General features: G+C 39.0%; 1 protein-coding gene across 2 annotated transcripts in view; it reads left to right on the top strand.

Moving 5' to 3' along the window:
- The window catches only part of ST7L (suppression of tumorigenicity 7 like), a 163,199-nt gene that overhangs the window by 6,830 nt on the left and 132,771 nt on the right, over positions 1-23,598 (top strand). For both annotated transcript variants that reach the window (XM_075559431.1, XM_075559425.1), the window contains exons 3-4: positions 2,241-2,403; positions 15,429-15,483. In XM_075559431.1, the coding sequence (XP_075415546.1) occupies positions 2,319-2,403; positions 15,429-15,483 (140 nt within the window). In that variant the 5' untranslated portion in view covers positions 2,241-2,318. The remainder of the gene's footprint in view (positions 1-2,240; positions 2,404-15,428; positions 15,484-23,598) is intronic.

Raw genomic sequence — 23,598 nt, 5'->3', positions numbered from 1 at the left:
CTTCCCCCTTTCTACCCCACCTTCCCTCCACCCTCCTAGTATCACCACTCTCACCACTGGTCCTTAAGGGACCATCCGCTCTGGATTCCCTGTGTTTCCAGTTCCTATCTGTACCAGTGTACATCCTCTGGTCTAGCCAGACCCACAAGGCAGATTTGGGATCATGATAGTGAGGAGGCGGGGAGGAAGCATTTAGGAACTAGAGGAAAGTTGTATGTTTCATCGTTGCTACATTGCACCCTGACTGGCTTGTCTCCTCCCCGCAACCCTTCCGTAGGGGATGTCCAATTGCCTACAAATGGGTTATGGGTCTCCACTCCACACTACCCCTCATTCACAATGATATGATTTTTTGTTCATTGATGCCTGCTACCTGATCTCTTCCATACCTTATGATTACACAGGCTGGTGCGCTTCTTCCATGTGGACTTTATTGCTTCTCAGCTAGATGGCCGCTTTTTTACCTTTAAGCCGTTAAAACCCCAGATGCTATATCTTTTGATAGCCAGGTACCATCAGCTTTCTTCACCACATTTGCTTATGCATCCATTTGTCTTCAGCAATCATATCAGGGAGGTGAGCACACAATGATAGGATTTCTTGTTCTTTGATGCCTGATAACTGATTCCTTCCGCACCTTGTGATCACGCAGGCTGGTGTGGTTCTTCCATGTGGGCTTTGTTGCTTCTGAGCTAGATGGCCGCTTGTTTACCTTTAAGCCTTCAAGACCCCAGATGCTATATTTTTTTATAGCTGGGCACCATCAGCTTTCTTCACCACATTTGCTTATTCACTCGCTTTGTCTTCAGCAGTTGTGTCGGAAAGGTGAGCATCATGGAATGCCAGTTTAATAGAAACAAAGTATTCTTGCATTGAGTGAGTACTTGAATAGAAGCCCAATGTCCATCTGCTACCTTAATACTAAATCTATACATATATGCACATAGATCTATTTCCACATCCTCATATATATATTTACGTATATATGTACATGCCTTTATTTAGACCTCTATAAATGCCTTTTGCTTCCTAGCTCTTTCCTCTATTTCCTTTTAGTTTCCTCTTGTCTCGCGATCATGATCAGCCTTCATTAGGGTTTCAGTAATTCCTCTTGGTTATATTACCCTTGGTCATGCTCTACCAGGCCTCCTATACCCTCCTCACCACAGATTTGGATCACTTGTTGTTCCCTTGTCCCTGGGTTTGTTAGCACCACTTCCTTTCCCCCACCTTATTCATTGCCAGGCATCAGTGTGTGTTTGGTTGTCTCAATCAAATGCTTTGTGTAAAAGTTCATGATAGCCATGTCCTGTCTGGCTAGCCAATAATTTATTTTCCAGGATTGCCTATTTCTTGTCCCCCGCCCCGGAACTGTTGGTCCCGTTGTTTTCTCCTCCAGATTGTTTAGCCTTGTAATCTTAATGAACCTCCTAATGTCTTCCTTTGTATTATTCCTATTGTGCTGACTTCCCCGTTATGGTGTATTGCCTTTCCTGTTACCCTATTTAATATATGTTTATTATTTGGTTAGTAATTTTCCCTTCCTTACCATTCCATTCCTAGTAACTACCAAAGAATATGGTAATTACTTTTGTTTGTAAATATTTTCTTAGTATTTTATAATAGTGATCTCATTCCATAATCCTACTTTCTTTTATGTTTGACTTACTTCACTCAATATAATATCCTCCAGTTTCATCCATGTTGTGAGATGTTTCCTGGATTTATAGTTATTCTTTAGCATTGCATTGCATTCCCTTGTATGTATGCAGCACAGTTTACCCGTCTATTCATTGATGTATATTTGCTTGTTTTGCCCTTTTTGCTATTATGACTTCTGATTGTCTTTTAGTGTTTTATTTACAAGTGCATTTATTTGAGGTTTTCCTCAACTTGTCTAAATGTCTTGACAAAGCTTTTTAAAAAGACATTTTTGTGAGGGAGGGGGAAAAATGAGGAGCTGATACCAGGGGTTTAAGTGGAGAGCAAATATTGTGAGAATGATGAGAGCAACGAATGTCCAAATGTGCTTGACACAATTGATGTATGTGTGGGTTGTGATAAGAGTTGTATGAGCCCCCAATAAAATGATTTTTTAAAAGACATTTTTGCTTGCCATGTGTGATTGGAGGATCATGTATTTGGCTTAGTTTTGCAAGGGGAGTACATTCAAAATGCCAATGTAAACAGTGACATCTGGGGACAATGCTTTGATTGGGACTCATATCTGTTTGTCATAGATATTCGAATGGTGGTACTTCCATAAACATGGCACATCTTTTATTGAGCAAGTGTCTGTAAGTCATTTGCGACCACTGATGGGAGGAACAGAGAGCAGCATTTCAGAGCCAGGCTCACCATTGAACAACAGAGGAAGTGAAACCAGCAGACAGAATTTGTCAGGTAATTTCTTAATATAGTTTTCAGAGCTGTGTAATTAAAATTGAGTTTGGTTGGGGGAGATGGAGAACTCAAAACAGAAGATATGTTTGTTTCTCTTTCATGTAAATATAGGTAGGTGTGTATAATGCAATGCTAACAGGGAGAACTCAGTAATCATCAGAAACCTAGCACCACTCTCGTCTTGTTTTTACAAACAATAGACAGAAAAAAGGAATTTGTTAAGTAGACAGATAATAAAAACCAGGGGAGAGAAAGGAATAGTGAAGGAGAAAAACTACAGAGAATAGAAGAACAGAAAAAGAGAAATGGAAAAGAGCAAAAAGAAAATCCAAGAAAGAAAGGATAAAAAGCAAGAGAAAGAAAAGGGTAAAACTAAGGCAGGACCTAGAGGGAAAAACTTGGTGGCAGAGCAGCCAGTGTGGGACAGTATCCTCTGTCAGCCAAAGTGCTCATAGGGTGAAGAGGTGGGATGCTTAGATGGTGGCTAAGGTCAGTTGCTTGTTTCTGGAAGAAATGTTTTCAGATGCAGAGGGCAGCTGGGGCCAGGGTGGCTGCTTCTGAGAGGAGTTTCTTCCTGTCCACGGCTAGCCATCCAGAAACCCAGCACTGCTGGTCTGGTACCATGGAGTCCATGCTTGTCAGAAATGGTTGTGGTGCACTAGGATCTAGTTCCTTGAGGGTGTCCCTCTGACCTCAGGCAGAGCAGGAGCTGTGCAGGATAGGGGGGTGTCACTGGGTACTGGGTTTGTGAGTGTGGGATATGACCAAACGTAGACACCAAGAGGATATGGAGAATAAGGGAGGATGCCACCTTACTCATTGCCAGCCATCAGTGTGTGTTTGGTTGTCTCAACCAAATGCTATGTGTAAAAGTTCATGCTAGCCATGCCCTGTCTGGCTAGCCAATAATTTATTTTCCAGAATTGCCTATTTCTTTTGGTATCTTATGTCTTTGTTGTCAAGTCTCTGTATAGCATGCCTGCTTCGAGTACTATCTTGATTATAATATAAGATGACCAGATTTTAACATTGGTAAAGCAGGACACCATTGACGGGGGCAGGGAGGGGGTGTTCCTTCATTAAAACTTTGGTCTATATGAAACAACAAAAATTTTCATAGAACATAAAAATAGTATTGTAATATTTTAAAATTTTCAACATAATTACAATTTACAAATATAATACATTTAAAATTATATTATTATTTTATTTTTGGCACTTTTCTCATTTGAGTGACTTTTTTTTAGTAGATTGCTGTCGTTGTTTAAAAGGTCATGAAATTTTTCACAAGAATTTGTTAAATTATATTTCACACATAAAATGGCTTTCAAAGTCTCAAAACTTAATTGTGATTTTTCTGATGTCCACACTTTATTTACCATAGAAAAATCGCGTTCAGTCACAGCATTAGTTCCTGGTAAGGACAGCGTGTATTCCACAATTTTTAGTGCATTATTTTATGGAACATGGTTTGTTTAGAAATGATGAAATATTTCTAACCATTTGTTCTCTATTGTGATTTTTGCTGATGCCCAAGATTGAACCTTTTCCTTATCAATATATTTTTAATAATGATACCTCAATAAAAAGATCATTTTCAGAAATATTACTATATGAGAAATTTTGAGTAATATGATCAGATGATTTTTGCATGTCATTCCAATTAAGTTCGTGTTTTAATGTAACCCAATGAAAATGTTCGATATCATTGTAATGTACCGTCCACTCTTCTAAATAATCTATGCAATTACTATAGAGCTTTTTAATGTGATTCATGATATCTGCATGATTTATTGCACCTTGTTCTTTTAGCTGGCTTATACTATTATGGATAGTTAACGGAAGAAAATTATTTTCTAACCATTCTTGACACTGAAATTTTAAATTATTAACTTCATTTGCTACTTCAATTACCAAAATTTTATCACCTTCAATAAGTTTTAGAGCATTTTGAAAAAGAGCTGCTTGATTGTTTACAAACTCTAGCCAAATTTTTGAAGATTCTATTTCAAAAACTCTTCCAAAATTCTAGGATATTTATTCTGTGATAGAATGTAGGATTTCAAAGGATTGTATATTTTCAAAATTCTTTCGACAGCTGGCAAGAGCTAACCAGTGCGTTTTACTGTATCCAAGTATTTTCTGATATTCGACTTCCACAGTTTTACAAAATTCTTTAAGCATTTCAATGCGCATAATGTATATATAGAAATAAGAATATGTTTTAATATTTTCCACATCTATGGGTAACAAATCAGCAGCTGTTTGAATGGCATTATGTATCATGTATATTCCCTTCCCCTTCTCCCACCGTTCCCTAGCTTGTCGTGCACTCTTTCCAAAACTCAGGACTTTTTAAAAATGCCATGGGACAAATTGTTAAAAATTGGGACTGTTCCACCAAAAGCAGGATGTCTGGTCACCTTATTATAATATTTTTAAAATAATTTAATTTTAAATTAAATTGAAATTTCCTTTAATTAAAATATTTTAGTTCTATTTTAATGTGAACTTTTTGAAGCCCCCTCATATAAGATACTGAGTCTGATCGAGTTAGTTTGGTTTCCATGAGTTTAAAATTCTATCCCATGCATTCTCCTCTTTTGATGAGGCCTGGTTTACTGAGTCCTTGATCAAAATGTTCAGTAATGGTTGCTGGACACCATTCATTTCTTCATGTATCATAATAATGGAGCTAATAATGTTGTTGTTGTTGTTATGTGCCTTCCAGTCAGTTCAGACAACAGAAAACAACAAAAGGAAACACTGCCTGGTGCTGCACCATCCTCACAATTGTTCTTATGTTTGAATACATTGTAGCACCCACTGTGCCAATTCATTTTGCTTAGGGCCCTCCTGTTTTTCCACTGCCCCTCTACATTACCAAGCACGATGTCCTCTCCAAGGACGGTTTTCTCCTAGTAGTGTGCCCAAAGTATGTGAGACAAAATCTTACCATCCTTGTCTCTAAGGAACACTTTGACTGTACTTCTTCCAAGATAGATTTGTGTGTTCTTTTGGCAGTCCATGGTACTACCAAAAGCCCATGGCACACGCATATGAGGCAATAGAAAATGTCATGGCTATGTCAGGTCCTCCCCAGCCCTCAAAGTAACATCATCACTCTTCAACATTTTAAAGAGGCCTTGTGCAACGAATTTACCCAATACAATGTGTTGTTGGATCTCTTCACTGCTGCTTCCATGAGCACTGATTGTGGATCCAAGCAATAAAAATTCTTTGACAATTTGAATTTTTTCTCCACTTATCATAATGTTACCTACTGGTCCAGTTGTGAGATGAGTTGTAATCCATACCAAAGGCTACAATCCTTTATCTTCATCAGCAAGTCTTTGATTCCTCCTCAACTTAAGCAAGCAAGGTTGTGTTGTCTGTATATCACAGGTGGTTAAGAAACCTTCCTCCAATCCTGATGCCATGTTATTCTTCATATGGTCCATCTTATCTGATTATTTGCTTAGCATACAGAGCATGTGGTAAAAGAATACAACCTTGCCATACACCATTCCTGAATAACTGCCTCTTGGTCCGTGAATAATTTCAGTTTATAGTTTAGAAATTACTTCTAGGCATTAGATTAGGAGTTCTCTTAGTCAATGAATCCAGTAAACAGGGGACATGAAAAGGGAGTTAAAGGAAAGTAAAAATCACTCATTTGAAAGTTGTAAATTTTTTGCCTATATTGATAGGAAATTTGGCATAAGCTAAGGGTAATGATTATATAACCAAACTAATAAAGCTGTTACCATTAAGCTATGTACCCAGAAAAAGAGATAGAGAGATGGCAAAGTGTTTTGTATAATTTTACAACTGTAACAGTATCCAAAAAATAAAAAGTCTGTGCCTGTTGATACTACTTATTCACTGTCCTCATGTTAATTCTGACTCATAGGCTTGCTATGATGATACTACTTAGATAAACTAAATGCTTAATGGGATTAGTTTTCTTGGTTCAAAGTGTTAGGGCCATAGCTTTGTAGTAATATGCAGTTTATTCACCTAATGTTGTTTTTAGAGTTTCTGCTCTATATTTAATTCAGTAAGTAGCATGTGAAGTCTTAAAAACGTACAAGTGGCCCACCCAAGACATAACAATTGGTCTTTATTTACCTGGAGAAGCAGAAAAAGAAAGAGCCCCAGGGATCTGAGAAGGAAATGAATTGCAGTTTTCATTACCTCTAATAACATTAGTCTATGACTTTGTTGTACAATGGTAGCTTGTGTGTTGCTGTGATGCTGGAAGCTATGACAAATACCAGCAGGGTCATCCAAAGTGAATAGGTTTCAGCAAAGCTTCCTACTAATAACAGACTACAAAGAAAGAATAGACTGTCAACTTCGTAGGAATTAAGCACGGAAACCTGTGTGATGCAGCAGAACATTGTTAGATATTGAAAACCTCATGAATGGAAGCAGAACATTGTAGATGATATTGGCAGAAGAAGAGCCTCTCGGGTCAGAAAGCACTCAAAATATGACTGAGGAAGAGCTGTCTTCGCAAATTGTAGTCTACCATAATGGCACAGATGGAGTAAGAAGCCTGTAGGAGTATGGCCTTCGGGTCCTTCATTTTTTAATGGACGTGATTCAAAATGAGAAGAAACAGCTGCAAACATCAATTAGTAATTGGAACTCAGAATGTACAAAGTATGAATCTAGGAAACTTGTAAGTTGTCAAAATTTAAATGGAATGCGTAAATATCAATAATTCTAGGTGTTAGTGAGCTGAAATGTACTGGTATTGGTCATTTTGCATCAGAAACTCATGGTTTACTATACCAGGATTGACAGATTCAAGAGAAATAGTGTTGTATTCATCATCAAATAAGAACATTGCAAGATCTGTCCTAAAGTACAATGCTTTCTGTGATAGGATAATGTCCATCCACATACAAGAAAATCCAAGAAATACAACTATTATTAAAACGTGCACATCAACTGCTCATGCTAATGATTAAGAAATGAAAGAATTCTACCAATATCTCCAGTCTGAAATTGATCACATACAATCAAAATGCATTGACAATTATTGGAGATTGGAATGCAAAAGTTAGAAACAAAGAGAAAAGAACAGTAAATTGAAAATATGATCTGGGTGATAGAAACAAAGCTGGAGATCCCATGAGAGAACTTTGTAAGACAAATGACTTCATCCCAAATACCTTTTTGCAACAACACAAATAGCTACTATACATGTGGACTTTTCCAGATGGAATACAAAGAACCCTAACTGACTAGATCTAATGGGTCAATGAAAAAGTTCAACACCAGCAGCTACAACCAGGCCAGGGGACAATTGTGAAACAGACCATCAATTTTCGTGTGTAACTCCAGGTTGAAGGTGAAGAAAATTAAAACAAGTCCATTTGACCCAAAATGCAACTTGAGTTTATCTCACCTGAATTTTGAGAACATCTAAGAACAGATCTGACACATTGAACACTAATGACAGAAGACCTAATGTGCTATGGGAAGTCAACAAGAATATAGTTCAGATACCTACCGCTCCCCCAAGAAGAATTTATTTCAAAAGATGGCATTGAATCTGCAGCTCCGGGAGAGGGACATTTCTGATCGTAGCACACGGGTGCTGATGAAGGGAGAGGAGGATAGAGTGGAGCACATCCTGGCCCTCTATGTCTTGAGGATGATGATCCAAATTAGAGTAGCCAGTCCACAGAGAGGACCACATGGCCAGCCCCACTATGAGACATGACGCCCCTCACTGACCCATAGCTCTGTAGAGGACAACACCGGAGACACAGTGTGTAAATTGCACCTGATCTGATCCCGCCACGCCGAAGCAAAACACTAAGGAGGTGCAACAGAACAGCAAGGGAATGGAGCGGCAAGGTCCCCAGGGCATGCTGAAGGTGGACTTTGAGGCCAGGGTGTGGTGCCCCAACAGACTGGAAAACACTCCTAAAGTCCAACAAATGATCCTTGAACTAACTACAAGCTTTTCTTTGTTTTTGTCATTGGTTTGTTGTTTTGTTGTATATTGTTGCTTGGTTTTGCTCTGTCTTGTTTTCATGCATGTTATTATCTCCTCAGGTCTGTCTAAATAAGATAGGCTGGATGAACAATCTGGAGGAGAAAACAACAGGACTGACAGTTCCGGGGGGACATGAGATAGGGGGAGGTGGGGGGGGGAAAGGAAGTGGTATTAACAAACCCAGGGACAAGGGAACAACAAGTGATGCAAATTGGTGGTGAGGAGGGTGTGGGAGGCCTGGTTGGCCATGATCAAGGGTAATGAAACAAAGAGGAATTGCTGAAACCCTGGTGGGGACTGAGCATGATAGTGGGACAGGAGGAAGGTCAAGGGAAATAGAGGAAAGAGCTGGGAGGCAGGGAATTTATAGAGATCTAGATAAAGAAATGTATTTATGCAAATATACTTATATATGAGGATGGGGAAATAGATCTATGTGCACATATTTATAGGTTTAGTATTAAGGTAGCAGAAGGACATTGGGCCTCCATTCAAGTTCGCCCTCAATGCAAGAACACTTTGTTCTATTGAAGTGGCATTCCATGATGCTCACCTTCCCAACACAACCGCTGAAAACAAAGAGGGTGAATAAGCAAATGTGGTGAAGAAAGCTGATGCTGCCTGGCTATCAAAAGATATAGTGTCTGGTGTCTTAAAAGCTTGAAGGTAAGTAAGCAGCCATCTAGCTCAGAAGCAACAAAGCCCACATGTAAGAAGCACACCAGCCTGCGTGATCACAAGGTGCCGAAGGAATCAGTTATCAGGCATCAAAGAACAAAAAATCCTATTATTGTGTGCTCACCTCCTGATACGATCGCTGAAGACAAATGGATGCATAAGCAAATGTGAAGAAAGCTGATGGTACCGGCTATCAAAAGATATAGCATCTGGGGTTTTAACGGCTTGAAGGTAAACAGGCAGCCATCTAGCTAAAAAGCAACAAAGCCCACATGGAAGAAGCACACCAGCCTGTGAGATCTCAAGGAGTTGAAGCGATTAGGTATCAGGCATCATCAGAACAAAAAATCTTACAATAGGGAATGAGGGGGGAGCACAGAGTGGAGACCCAAAGCCCATTTTTAGGTCACTGAAGTTCCCCTTACAGAGGGATCTCGCGGAGGAGACGAGCCATACAGGGTGCGATGTAGCAATGATGAAAAATACAACTTTCCTCTAGTTCCTAAATGCTTCCTCTCCCCCTCTCCCCCATCCCATCCCACTATCATGATCCAAATTCTACCTTGCAAGTCTGGCTAGACCAGAAGATGTACACTGGTACAGATAGGAACCAGAAACACAGGGAATCCAGGGCAGATGATCCCTTCAGGACCAGTGGTGTGAGTGGCGATACTGGGAGGGTAGAAGGAGGGTAAGTTGGAAAGGGGTCACCGATTACAAGGATCTACATGTGACTTCCTCCCTGGGGGACAGACAACAGAAAAGTGGGTGAAGGGAGACGTTGGATGGCAAGATAAGACAAAATAATAATTTTTAAATTAGCAAGGGTTCATGAGGGAGGGGGAAAAATGAGGAGCTGATGCCAGGGGCTTAAGTGGACAGCAAATGTTTTGAGAATGATGATGGCAATGAATGTACAAATGTGCTTTACACAACTGATGTATGTATGGATTGTGATGAGTTATATGAGCACCTAATAAAACGATTAATAAAAAAAGAAAAAATAACACACACACACAAAGAATATAGTTCATGAAGAAACCATAAGGTTATTAAAAAGAAAGAAAAGATCAGTGTGGAGGTCAAAAGAGACTCTGAAACTTGTTCTTTCTTCATCATAAAATAGCTAAGGCAAATGGAGGAAATGGTGAATTCAAGAGCTAAATTGAAAATTTTAACGGGTAGCTCCAGAAAACAAAGTCAAATATTATAATAAAATGTGCCCAAACCTAGAGTTGAAAAACCCAAAAGAAATAACAAACATGGCATATCTTAAGCTAAAAGACTAAAGAAAAAATTCAAGCCTTGAATTGCAATTTTGAAAGATTCTATGGTCAAAATATTTGAGCATACAGGAAGTTTCCAAAGAAGATGGACAGAATACATAGTTCACTGTACCAAAAAGAACTAGTTCACATTCAACCATTTCAAGAAGTAGCACAGGAGCAAGAACCAATGATACTGAAGGAAGAAGTACAAGCTAAACTGAAAGCATTACCAAATCCAAGACTCCAGGAATTGACGGGATACCAATTGAAATGTTTCAATAGCCGTTGAAGCAATTACTGGCCCATACTAAGAAATTTGAAAGACACCTACTTGGTCACCATACTGGAAGAGATCCATATTTGTATTCATCCCAAAGATGTAAGACCCAACAGAATGTACATATTGTAAAACAATATCATTAATATCACATGCAAGAAAAACTTTGCTGAAAACCATCCAACAATGGTTGCAGCACTACATTGACAAAGAGTTGCCAGAGGTTCAGGCTGGATTCAGTAGAGGACTGGGGACAAAGAATATCATGGTTGATATGAGATGGATTTTCACTGACGCAAGAGGATATGAGAAAGATGTTTACTTACTCGTATGTTTCATGCACTATGCCGAGGCAGAACCATAATAAAATATGGATAACCTTGAGAAGATTGGAAATTATGGAACAATCATTGTGCTCCTGTGGAACCTTTACATGGATCAAGAGGTAGTTATGCACACAGAACCAGGGAATACTGAATAGTTAAAACCAGGAAATGTGTGTGACAGTGTTGTATCCTCTCACCTTATTTATTCAGTGTGTATGCTGAGCAAATAATCAGATGAAATGGATTATATGAAGAAGAATGTGGCATCGGATTGGAGTAAGGCACCATGCTGAATGAAGTTAATTGATCACAAAAGGGCATATACTGTATGAGACAACTGATATTTATTTTTTAAATCAAGAAAATATTTTCATACCAGAAGAAATATACTTTGATAGTTACTATGAGGAGAGAACAGAAAGGAAGGGGGAGCAATAAGCTAGAATGTTGGTGGCGTGATTATGTGGTGGGCTACGATCCAAAAGGTCAGCATTTCAAAACTACCAGGGCCTCCTCTGGAGAAGGAGGGGGATTCCTACCCCTGTAAAGAGTTACAGTCGCAGAAATCCACAGAGAGCGTTCTGCCCTGTTTTATACGGTCCCCATGAGTTGGCATCAATGTGATGACAGTGGATTTGATTTTGGAGACAGGTATTAACTTGTATAAAGGAAAAAATAATGTATTACAAAAGGGAAATGAGGGGAAGAGATGTATGAGCCCCCAATAAAATGATTAAAAACAAACAAACAAAAAAGGGAGATGAAGGGAAAGGAGATGGGGAAAACAGATTAAACCACTGGGAGGTTTCATAAGTTTTTTAAGTTGTTGAATGCAGAAATGGTTATCTGATATACAAACCTCCACTTAATTTACAATTAAAAAGGTCTTCTGCCCCCCCCACTCTCTTGATCTGAATTCTCCCTTGCAAGTCTGGCTAGACCAGAGGATGTACACCAGTACAGATAGGAACTGGAAACACAGGGAATCCAAGGTGGATGATCCCTTCAGGACCAGTGGTGTGAGTGGCGATACTGGGAGCGTAGAGGGAGGGTGTGTTGGAAAGGGGTCACCGATTACAAGGATCTACATGTGACCTTCTCCCTGGGGGACGGACAACAGAAAGGTGGGTGAGGGGAGATGTCGGACAGGGCAAGATATGACAAAATACTAATTTATAAATTATCAAGGGTTCATGAGGGAGAGGGGAATGGGGAGGGAAGGGGAAAAATGAGGACCTGATGCCAGGGACTTAAGTGGAGAGCAAATGTTTTGAGAATGATAAGGGCAATGAATGTACAGATGTGCTGTACATAATTGATGTATATATGGATTGTGATAAGAGTTATATGAGCCCCTAATAAAATGATTTTTAAAAAGGAAAAAATTAAAATACATAGCTTTGAAGGAAAAAAAGGTCTGCTTTTTTTTTTAAACAACTCTTTAACATGTTGAAAAACAAAGATCAAAAAAGAAAAAAACAAAGATATCACTTTGAGGGCTAAAGTGCACCTAATTCAAGCCATGGTATTTTCAATTTAATCATATACTTAGGAAAACTGAATAATGAGTAAGAAAGACTGGAGAACCATTGATGCATTTGAAAAATAGTGTTGATAAGAAATATTGAAAGTACCATGAACTCCCAGAAGAACAAATAAATATTATCTTGAGAGAAGTATTGCCAGAATGTACTTTGGACACATTATCAGGAGAGACCAGTCCCTTGAAAATGACATCATGCTTCGTAAAGTAGAGGGTCACAGAAAAAGAAGACTCTTAGCAAGATTGGTGGACACAGTGGCTGCAGCAATGCACTCACACATTGCAGTTGTCATGTTTTGCTCTGGTGTTCATGTGAATTGGAGCCCATTTGGTGGCACCTTACATCAGAAGAAGACACCTTAGTCTCTGTGTTCTATATTCGATCTGTTGTGATGCGTTGTTTTGGTAAAATATGGGAAGAAAATCTTATTTCACAGAGGTATGCATTTGGAAAAGTATTTTACTAGTTCAGAAATTTTTTAGGTTTTTTTTTAATAAAAATATTACAACAAACTTGATAAAAGTTAGTTTCATAAAGGTTAATTGCAATGTGGAATCTCCAGTCATATCAATGAACATTTCTTTTCCAGTTCCCTGGTTTATCTTACACTGTGCTTCAATCTTTTACATAGCATTGTTTTTATAATACAACGTATTAGTCAGGGGAGCTCAGCTGCTAACTGAAAGGTTGGAGGTTCAAACCCACCAGGTGCTCTGCAGAATGATGTCACAGTCCACGTTTGTAAAGATTTACAGATTTGGAAACCATGTGAGGTGGTTTTACTATGTCCTATAAAGTATGAGTCAGAATCAACTCCAGAGCAATGAGTTTGTTTTTACATATTAACCATTTGGAAAATAATACTATGCTGTGTTACACAGATTTTGTTATATAATTATCTTGAGGATCACAATCTTGAATATCCCCACTAATCCCATAGAGAAGACTGTACATTTTGGCAAGTTACCAGGAAAGTTAAAGTAGCAGATACATGCTTTCCAAAATCCTATTGTTCATTTGAAAGTTCAAATTTTATTGAAAGAAAATTGCTTGTCACCTGTTTTCTAGTTCATACATGCATGGGTTTATTATAAATTAAATGTGTTTATTGACTTCTTAAGTACTTGGTATGATGTTTAACAGTTTCCGTGGTCTTACTGCAAGGACATGGTCTGTACTGCTAGTACAGTTTCATCACTGGCTTCACTTGTAAGAGCAAGTCTCCCATGATTAACTCTGCACCATCAGTTCTGGTTTTCAGGGCTCGTACTTAGGTGAGACAAGTGAGGTATCTATACATAACATTTAAGGACGCACTCTGAAGAGCCATGCAACGGAATGTTAGTCAACACAGTTGAAAATGCAAATATGATTTTAGTATTTATTATAAAAATATGTATTACTTTATGATCCTATAAATCACAGCTGGAGAACTTCTGGTACAAATGAATATTTGCTATTTTTTCTGCCTTTGGTGACTTCTGAATGATTAAGGATGATATCTAAAGTTTTTAATGTGGTATAAAAGCTCCTTCATAAATCTCCCCTGCTCTTTTATTCTAACCACATTTACAGTGTTTACCCCCACCCATTATGTTATACTCGTTTCTTAACCATGCTGTATTGTTTTATGATACTTCCTCCTGGAATATTACTTGTCTTCAACCTTGTTCTCATCTTTTATATTTTATGCTGTCATTCAAGGCTTTATAAAGCCTTCCCTGATTCTCCTAGACTAAAATGAATAATTTCCTTTTATTCTCATGGAACAAAATGTATCTCTACTATAGCACTTATCACACAGTTTAGGTTAGTTGTTCACATAGCTAATTCTCATGCTACCTTTAATTTAATTAAACGTCAGTTCCAGATACTGTGCTAGGATCAAGGAATGAAAACATAAACAAGTTTTCAGAAATCATATTTTAACGGAGAAAACTCCAAACCAAACAGATAATCACATTGTAATATGACAAATGCTGGAGCTGAATTATGAGTCCGATATTTTGGAGGCGAGATAGGGATGATTGTCTAGAACAGTGGTTTTCAACCTGTTTGTAGTGACCCCTTTGGGGGTCGAATGACCATTTCACAGGGGTCCCCTAATTCATATCAGTTACAAAATTACAATTATGAAGTAGCTACAAAAATAATTTTATGGTTGGGGGGGTCACCACAATATGAGGAACTGTATTAAAGGGTCACGGCATTAGGAAGGTCTGGAATGAAATTGCATGCTTCTCAAGTGTCAGTACCATCTATTATTTGTACATCTTTATACCATCTGTGGTTACTGTTGTGCTTAGATTGTGTGTTAGGCTGAGTTTTCTAGAGAAATGAAACCAGTGATATTCATATATATATATATATATATATATATATATATATATATATATAATAGGTACTTTTATATCAAGGAAATATCTTAGTGCAGTCCAACTCAAGTCCATGGGTCAGATGCTAGCTGGAGGCCCTCAACTCATGTAGCTACAGGCAGATGGGGTAGGATGGTGAAGAAGGAAGCTGAGCAATCACAGTCCTGTAGATGCAGAGTCACGTGGACCCAAAGTCCACAGGAACATGGCAGAGTACCATAGCTTCCAGCGTTAGCAAGCCATGTGGGCTGCTACAAGACCTTGACACAAGACCCAGTCAAGCTGGAAGGCAAAGAGCAAGAGAGGGCTCAGTTCTCCTTCGTGTTTCTCTTATAAGAATACCACATCCCCAAGGAAGCCTCTCCAGGCTCTGACCTGACTGATAGGCTAACCTCCACCCATATCTTCCTACAGGTGCCAGGTTGGCATAAAAACCTAACTGCAACAGTTGGTATACAATAAACGTGAGTTAAATGTCAATTTAGTTGCATTTGATTAAACTATCTGTCTTTTTAAAAAAACTTTTCTCTCTCTTGTTTAGAGTGCACGGTATGGAGAAACCCTTTAAACCTTTTCAGAGGAGCAGAATATAAGAGGTATTACATTTTCCTTTCAGAACAATCATGATGTTCATCTTAGAGTAAAATATAATGAAAATGTTTATTTTTTTAATATAGCACAGCACTTAAGGCTGGATACTGGTAAATCCTAGGTAAAATGATTATTTGCTTCTAATTTAAGTTACTGCTATTGCACATTTTATATATACATATATATATAATTCACATTATATTTTAACTACTTTAAATCATTTTAAGAATATAAATAAGTAAATTTTTAAGATTTTGGAATGCATAGAAAAACTGTTAAATGAACAATGTTTTTCTTTTTTCTTCATTGTAATTTCTCACAAAATAGGTCAAACTTATAAACATATTATTTAAAAATTCTTATCTGAATTAATATTTACAGAGAAGATCATCAGTTTCACATTCAACAACCTATGCACCCTCTTTTTCAACTCATCCATTGGAGTCCCCTCAATATAACACCTCCTATTCCAATTTCTCCCTATGTTTCCTGCTTCCATTCATCCCTTGTTCATAACACTCCAACTTTGTCCTTGGGTAGATGCTGCACCTCTGATCTTAAATAGTTGATTATTCCATCACAGGGGTAGGTTCAGGGCTAGGTTCCCAACCTGAAGGGTGACAGGGTTATAGTCTCAGCTGTCTACCTGTCTAACTCTGACCAGTAAGCCTCTTTTTTGATTTTGAGTTTCACTCCACCTTTTTTTCTGACTCTTCTAATATCCTTTCCAGTTTGTGGTGGCAGCCAGACATCAGCTAGTTCTTCTGGTCTCAGGGTTGTGGACACTGATGTTTGAGTGGTTCATTAGTCTATTGGATTAGTTGTTTCAATAAGTCTTCTGATTTTTATATCTCCTTTTCCCTCTTACTCAGGAGAGACCAATGATTATACCTTAGATTGCTGTTCAAGAGGTATTTTTTTTTCAAGAGCTTTTAAGACTTCAGTCTCTACTCAGTCAAGAAGAATGTAGAGCATCATCTTTCTTGTGCCAGTAGATGTTGGTGTTCTTTAATACAATGATGTGATCCCCCAGGTCCAGGAGCTCATTCCCTCAAGGGATTTTTTTATGTCTAAGAAGTATCCTTAACTTTGCCCTCTATATACTCCGCCACATTCATAGGAATATTTGCATCAAGTATAAATCGTGGTTGTTGTTAAGTGCCACCCTGTGCTTCTGCCCCACAGGGATCATGTGTACAACAGAACGAAACAAAACCCAGTCCTGTGCCGTCCTCACAATTGTTCTTACGCTTGAGCCCGTTGTTGCAGTCACTGTGCCATTCCATCTCCTTGAGGGCTTTCCTCTTTTTGGCTGCCCTTCTACTTTACCAATCATGTTGTCCTTCTCCAGAAACTGGTCTCTCCTGATAACATGTCCAAAGTACGTGTATGTTAGTCAAAGTATCGCCATCCTTGCCTCTAAGGAGCACTCTGGCTGTACTTCTTCCAACACAGAGTGGTTTGTCCTTTTAGCAGTCCATGGTACTGTCAATATTCTTTCCCAGCACCACAATTCAAATACATTGGTTCTTCTGCAGCCTTCCTTATTCAGTGTCTAACATTCACATGCATACAAGGCAACTGAAAATACCATGGCTTGGGTCAGACCCACCCTAGTCCTCCAATTACCCTCCTTGCTCAACACTTTAAGGGGACTTTTTCACCAGACTTGCGAGGACTGTGCATCATTTGATCTGACTGCTGCTTCCATGAGCACTGATTGTGGATCCAAGCAAGACGGCATCCTTGACAATTTCAACATTTTTCCTAGTTATCACGATGTTACCTATTGGTCCACTTGTGAAGAATTGGTCTTCTTTACATTTAATTGTAATCCATACTGATGTCTGCAATCCTTGATATTTATTAGCAAGTGCTTCAAGTCCTCCTTACTTTCAGCAAGCAAGTTTGTATCATTATATCACAGGTGGTTAATAAGCCTTCCTCCAATCTTGCTGCCACATTCTTCTTCATGTAGTCTAACTTCTCTGATGATTTACTCAGTTTAACAGATTAAATAAGTTTGATGAGAGGATGCAACCCTAAAGCACACCATTCCTGATTTTAAACCATGCAGTATTCCCTTGTCTGTTTGCACAGCTTTCTCTTGATCCATGTACAGGTTCCACGTGAGCACAATAAGGCGTTTTTGAATTCCCTTTCTTCTCAAGTTTGTTATGATCCACACAGCTGAATGCCTTTGCATAGTCAATAAAACCTAAATGAACATCTTTCTAGTACTTTCTGCTTTTAGTCAAGATCCATATGATGTCAGCAATGATATACCTTGTTCCATACTCTCTTCTGAATCCAGCCTGATGGTCTTCAGCAAAATTTTACTTGCGTGTGATATTGATATTATTCTACACTTTGAGCATTCTATTGAGACTCTTTTCTTGGGAATGGGCACAAATACGGATTTCATGTCAGTTGGGTTTCCATCAATTTCCAGAGCCTTGTATTTGGCTAATGCTTTCAGTGCAGCTTGAACTTCTTCCTTAGCACCACTGGTTCTTAGTCATATGCTACCTCCTGAATTGGTTGAGTGTCAACTGGTTCTTTTTTGGTAGAGTGACAGTATTCTTTCCTCTTCTTTTGCCACTTCCTGCGTTGTTCCATATTTTGCTCATAGAATCTTTCAACACTGCAACTCAGGGTTTGGATTTTTTTTTTTTTTAGTTCTTTCAGTTTAAGATCTGTGGAACATTTTTTTCCCTTTTTGCTTTTCTACCTTTAGGTGTTTGTACATTTTATTATAATATTTGACTTCACCTTCTCTAGCTGCCCTTAGAGATTTTCTGTTCAACTCTTTTCTTTTTATCATTTCTTCCATTTTCTTTAACTGATGTATGGTTAAGAGTAAGTTTCAGAGTCTCTTCTGACATCCACTTTGATCTTTCCTCTGTGAAATAGATTATATTTGTAGTTATACTCCCATTCTCCCTTCCCCACCTATTGAGCCCCTGCATGTATATCTAGGTCTCTGCTAGTAGCTCAGCATTAGTGCGGGATTGTGTATACAATAAATAGTACTTGCCTGTTTTTTAATAACTCTTTTTTATTATTAATACTTTTATTAGGGGCTCATACAACTCTTATCACAATCCATACATACATCCATTGTGTAAAGCACATTCATTGCCCTCATCATTCTAAAAACATTTGCTCTCGACCTAAGCCCCAGGCATCAGCTCCTCATTTTTCCCCCTCCTTACCCGCTCCCCCTTCCCTCATGAACCCTTGATAATTTATAAATTATTATTTCATCATATCTTGCCCTGTCCGACATCTCCCCTCACCCACTCTTCTGTTGTCTATCCCCCAGGGAGGAGGTCACATGTAGATCCTTGTAATTGGTTCCCCCTTTCCAACCCACCCACCCAGTAACCCCACTCACACCACTGGTCCTGAAGGGATCATCTACCCTGGCCGGCCACCATTTTGGGCCCCCCATTTTCTTTTTTAAAAATCATTTTATTGGGGGTTCATACAGCTTCTATCACAATACATACATGCACCCATTGTGGCAAGCACATTTGTACATTTGTTGTCATCATCATTTTTAAAATATTTTCTTTTTTTTTTAAACAATTTATTGGGGCTCATACAATTCTTTTCACAGTTCATACATATACATACATCAATTGTATAAAGCACATCTGTACAGTCTTTGCCCTACTCATTTTTTTCTCTTTTCTTCTTTTACATTTTATTAGGGGCTCATACAACTCTTACCACAATCCATACATATACATACATCAATTGTATAAAGTACATCCATACATTCTCTGCCCCAATCATTCTCAAGGCATTTGCTCTCCACTTAAGCCCCTTGCATCAGGTCCTCTTTTTTTTTTCCCCTTCCCTCCCCATTCCCCCCTCCCTCATATGCCCTTGGTAATTTATACATCGTTGTTTTGTCATATCTTGCCCTATCCGGAGTCTCCCTTCCCCCCTTCTCTGCTGTCCCTCTCCCAGGGAAGAGGTCACATGTGGATCCTTGTAATCACTTCCCCCTTTCCAACCCACTCACCCTCCACTCTCCCAGCATCGTCCCTCACACCCTTGGTCCTGAAGGTATCATCCACCCTGGATTCCCTGTACCTCCAACCCTCATATGCACCAGTGTACAGCCTCTGTCCTATCCAGCCCTGCAAGGTAGAATTCGGATCATGGTAGTTGGGGGGAGGAAGCATCCAGGATCTGGGGGAAAAATATTTTCTTTTAAAAAATCATTTTATTGGGGCCTTGTACAATTCTCATCACAATCCATACATAAATCCATTGTGTCAAGAACATATGTACATTTGTTGTCATCATCATTCCCAAAACATCTGCCCTCTACCTGAGCACTTAATATCTGCTGCTCAATTTCCCCCTCCCTACCCACTTCCTACTACCTCATGAACCCTTCATCATTCACAAACCATCATTATTTTGTCATATGTTACACTGTCCGATGTCTTCCCAACCCCCGCCTTCTTCTCTGCTGTCCATCCCCCAGGGAGAAGGCTATATGTAGATTCTTGTAATCAGTTCCCCCTTTCTACCTCCCATTCTCTCCACCCTCCAGGCATCGCCACTCTCACCACTGGTCCTAAAGGGTTCATCTGTCCTGGGTTCCCTGTGTTTCCAGTTCCTATCTGTACCCGTGTAAATCCTCTGGTCTAGCCGAATTTGTAAGGTAGAATTGGATTCATAATAGTGGTGATGGGGGGTGAGGGAGGAAGCATTTAAGAACTAGGGGAAAGTTGTATGCTTTATCGTTGCTACACTGCACCCTGACTGGTTCGTCTCTTCCCCGAGACCCTTCTGTAAGGGGATGTCTATTGGCCTATAAATGGGCTTTGGGTCCCCACTCTGCACTCTCTCTCATTCACAATTATATGATATTTTGTTCTGATGATGCCTGATACCTGATCCCTTTGACACCTCGGGATCTCACAGGCTGGTGTGCTTCTTCCATGTGGGCTTTGTTGCTTCTGAGCTAGATGACTGCTTGCTTACCTTCAAGCCTGTAAGGCCCCAGACGCTATATCTGGGCACCATCAGCTTTCTTCACCACATTTGCTTATGCACCCGCTTTGTCTTCAGTGATCATGTCAGGAAGGTGAGCATCATGGAATGCAAGTTTAATAGAAGAAAGTGTTCTTGCATTGAGGGAGTACTTGAATGGAGGCCCAATGTCCATCTGCTACCTTAATACTATACCTACAAATATATGCACACAGATAAACTTCCCCATCATCATATATAAATATATTTACATATGTACATGCCTGTATTTAGACCTTCATGAATGCCCTTTGCCTCTTAGTTCTTTCTTCCATTTCCTTTTACTTTCCTCTTTTCCCACTATCATGCTCAGCTTTCATTTGGGTTTCACTAATTCCTCTCTGTTACATTGCCCTTGATCAAGCTCTATCAGCCCTCTTACACACTCCTCACCACTGATTTTGGATCTCTTATTGTTCCCTTGTCCCTGGATTGTTAGCACCACTTCCTTTCCCCCTACCTCCCCCTCTCCCATGTCCCCCTGGAACCATCAGTCCGGTTGTTTTCTCCTCCAGATTGTTTATCCAGCCTATCTTATCTAGATAGACCTGCAGAGATATTAATATGCATAAAACAAGACAGAGCAAAAGAAACAACAACAAAAAAGCAATGACAAAAAAAGAAAAGTCTTTAAATAGTTCAAGGTCAGCTTGTTGACCTTTAGGAGTGTTTTCTGGTAGTGTCTGATGGGGTGCCACCCCTTGAACCTAAAGTCTATTTTTGGTACTCCCTTGGGGCTTCCTTGTTCTACTCCCCTTCCTGTTCTGTTGCACACCCTTAGTGTTTCACCTCGGTGTGGTGGGGTCAGATCAGAACAATCCCCACGCTGAGACTTCAGTGTTGTCCCCTGTAGGGCTACGGGTCAGTCAGGAATATCGTGTCTCATAGTGGGGCCGGCCATATGGTCCTCTCTGTGCATTGACTGCTCTGAGCAGGAATATCGTCCTCAAGGTTTGGTGGGCAAATATGTACTTCACTCTCTCTTCCTCCCCCTCCATTTTCTCCTGTGTACTCTGATTAGACATGTCCCTCCCTCTAAGTTGTAGCTTCAGTGCTGTCCTCTGCAGTAAATTCTTCTGGGAGGAGGGGCGGATGTTCACGTAGTTACTCCATTACTATTTCTGAAGTGTTTATCTTGGATTTCACACATCAAATGACCTTAATTATACAAATAAACATACACAGGTCTCACAAGATTAATGAGGTAAAACTAAGACCATAATAGTAAGGGGAGGAAATATTAAAGATATTAAAGAATGAGAGGATATTTATGTGTTTTAAAAATTATATATGTATGTTCATTGTGAAAAAGTTGGAAAATACAAAATTATATAAAGAATAAAGTTAAAAATCACATTTTCTCAACACTTAGTGATAACTACTGTTAGCATGTTATAACAATATTAGTATTTTACTAATATTTTAATATAATCTCTTTTCTGTATGTATCTACCTTATTAGTTGTTGACTCCCCTGATACATATTGTTGGGAGGGAAGAGGGGGAACTTCATAAATTTAGGGACATGTCCCATTTTTTTTAAATTCCATTTTCTCATGAGTTTTTTCAAACCCCCTAGTGTTCTGCATTTACAATAATAATGAAAAAACTGTTGCCTATTTAGTGCATTAATGATATGAGTCCAGCAATAACAAATGTGAAGTGAGAAGTAAGAAGTAAAGTGAGCAAAAAAAAAGTAATGTGAGTGGAGGGTGAGTGGGTTGGAAAGGGGGAACTGATTACAAGGATCCACATGTGACCTCCTCCCTGGGAGATGGACGGCAGAGAAGTGGGGGAAGAGAGACTCCGGATAGGGGAAGATATGACAAAATAACAATGTATAAATTACCAAGGGCACATGAGAGAGGAGGGAACAGGGAGGGAGGGGGAAAAAAAGAGGTCCTGATGCAAAGGGCTTAAGTGGAGAGCAAATGCTTTGAGAATGATTGGGGCAGGGAATGTGCGGATGTGCTTTATACAATTGATGTATTTATATGTGTGGATTGTGATAAGAGTTGTATGAACCCCTAATAAAATGTAAAAAAAAAGAAAGAAAATGAGTAGGGCAAAGACTGTACAGATGTGCTTTATACAATTGATGTATGTATATATATGGATTGTGATAAGAGTTGTATGAGCCCCTAATAAAATGTAAAATAAAAAAAGTAACGTGAGAACTGCCAGATCTAAGGTTGTAGATCCACTTGCCTGGACCTTCATTTTTAGTGGTTTGACAGTTAAGTAATGATGAAACTTGGCACTTACATAATGATATGGTCATCTTGTATTTTTTGTGATCTGATGCATTTAACCTTCCATTTTCACACCCTGATTTTTGCATAAAAATCTGGTCTTTGGGACCTTACCATGTCAATAAGTGGGGAGTGGTGTCCATGTACTAAGAGCATTCAAAGATGTCATCGAAAATCAGAGTTGAAAGATAAGGGAGTTTTGATTGCACAACTTTAAAAAATATATCCAAACCATTGAATTGTTTGATGTGTGAATTATGTCAATAATACTATTTTTTAAAAAGAGATAATGCAGTTTTTCCTCGAACTCTCTCATACAGAAACAAAACCCAAATCTGAATTTACTTATGGCTTTAAATACTCTTCAAAGGCATGATATTTAACAGTTGTAATATAGTTTATCTTACGGCAACATCATCATCATACTTTGTAGTATTCCTGTTTAAGTTAATAAGATCATTTTTTATAAATACTTATTGGGGGCTCTTACATCTCTTATCACAATTCATCTATTCATCCATTGTGTCAAGCACATTTGCACATATGCTGCCATCATCATTTTCAAAGCATTCTCTTCCCTCTTGAACCCTTGATATCAGCTCCCCATTTCTTCCCCCTCCCTCCCCAGCCGGCCCTCCCTCAGGATCCCTTGATAAGTTATAGATTATTATTTTCATATCTTCCATTGTCCTCCGTTGCCCCTCACCCAGTTTTTTGTTGTTTGTTCCCCTGGGAGGTTGGTTATAGGTTGATCCTTATAATAATCCATTCCCCCTTTTCCCCCACCCTCCCCTAAGCCTCCTAGTATCTCTAC

The sequence above is a fragment of the Tenrec ecaudatus genome, chromosome 1 (genome assembly GCF_050624435.1).
Source record: "Tenrec ecaudatus isolate mTenEca1 chromosome 1, mTenEca1.hap1, whole genome shotgun sequence".
Taxonomy (NCBI): Eukaryota; Metazoa; Chordata; class Mammalia; order Afrosoricida; family Tenrecidae; genus Tenrec; species Tenrec ecaudatus.
The sequence above is the reverse complement of the archived record's forward strand: the minus strand, read 5'-3'. Positions and strand labels throughout refer to the sequence as shown.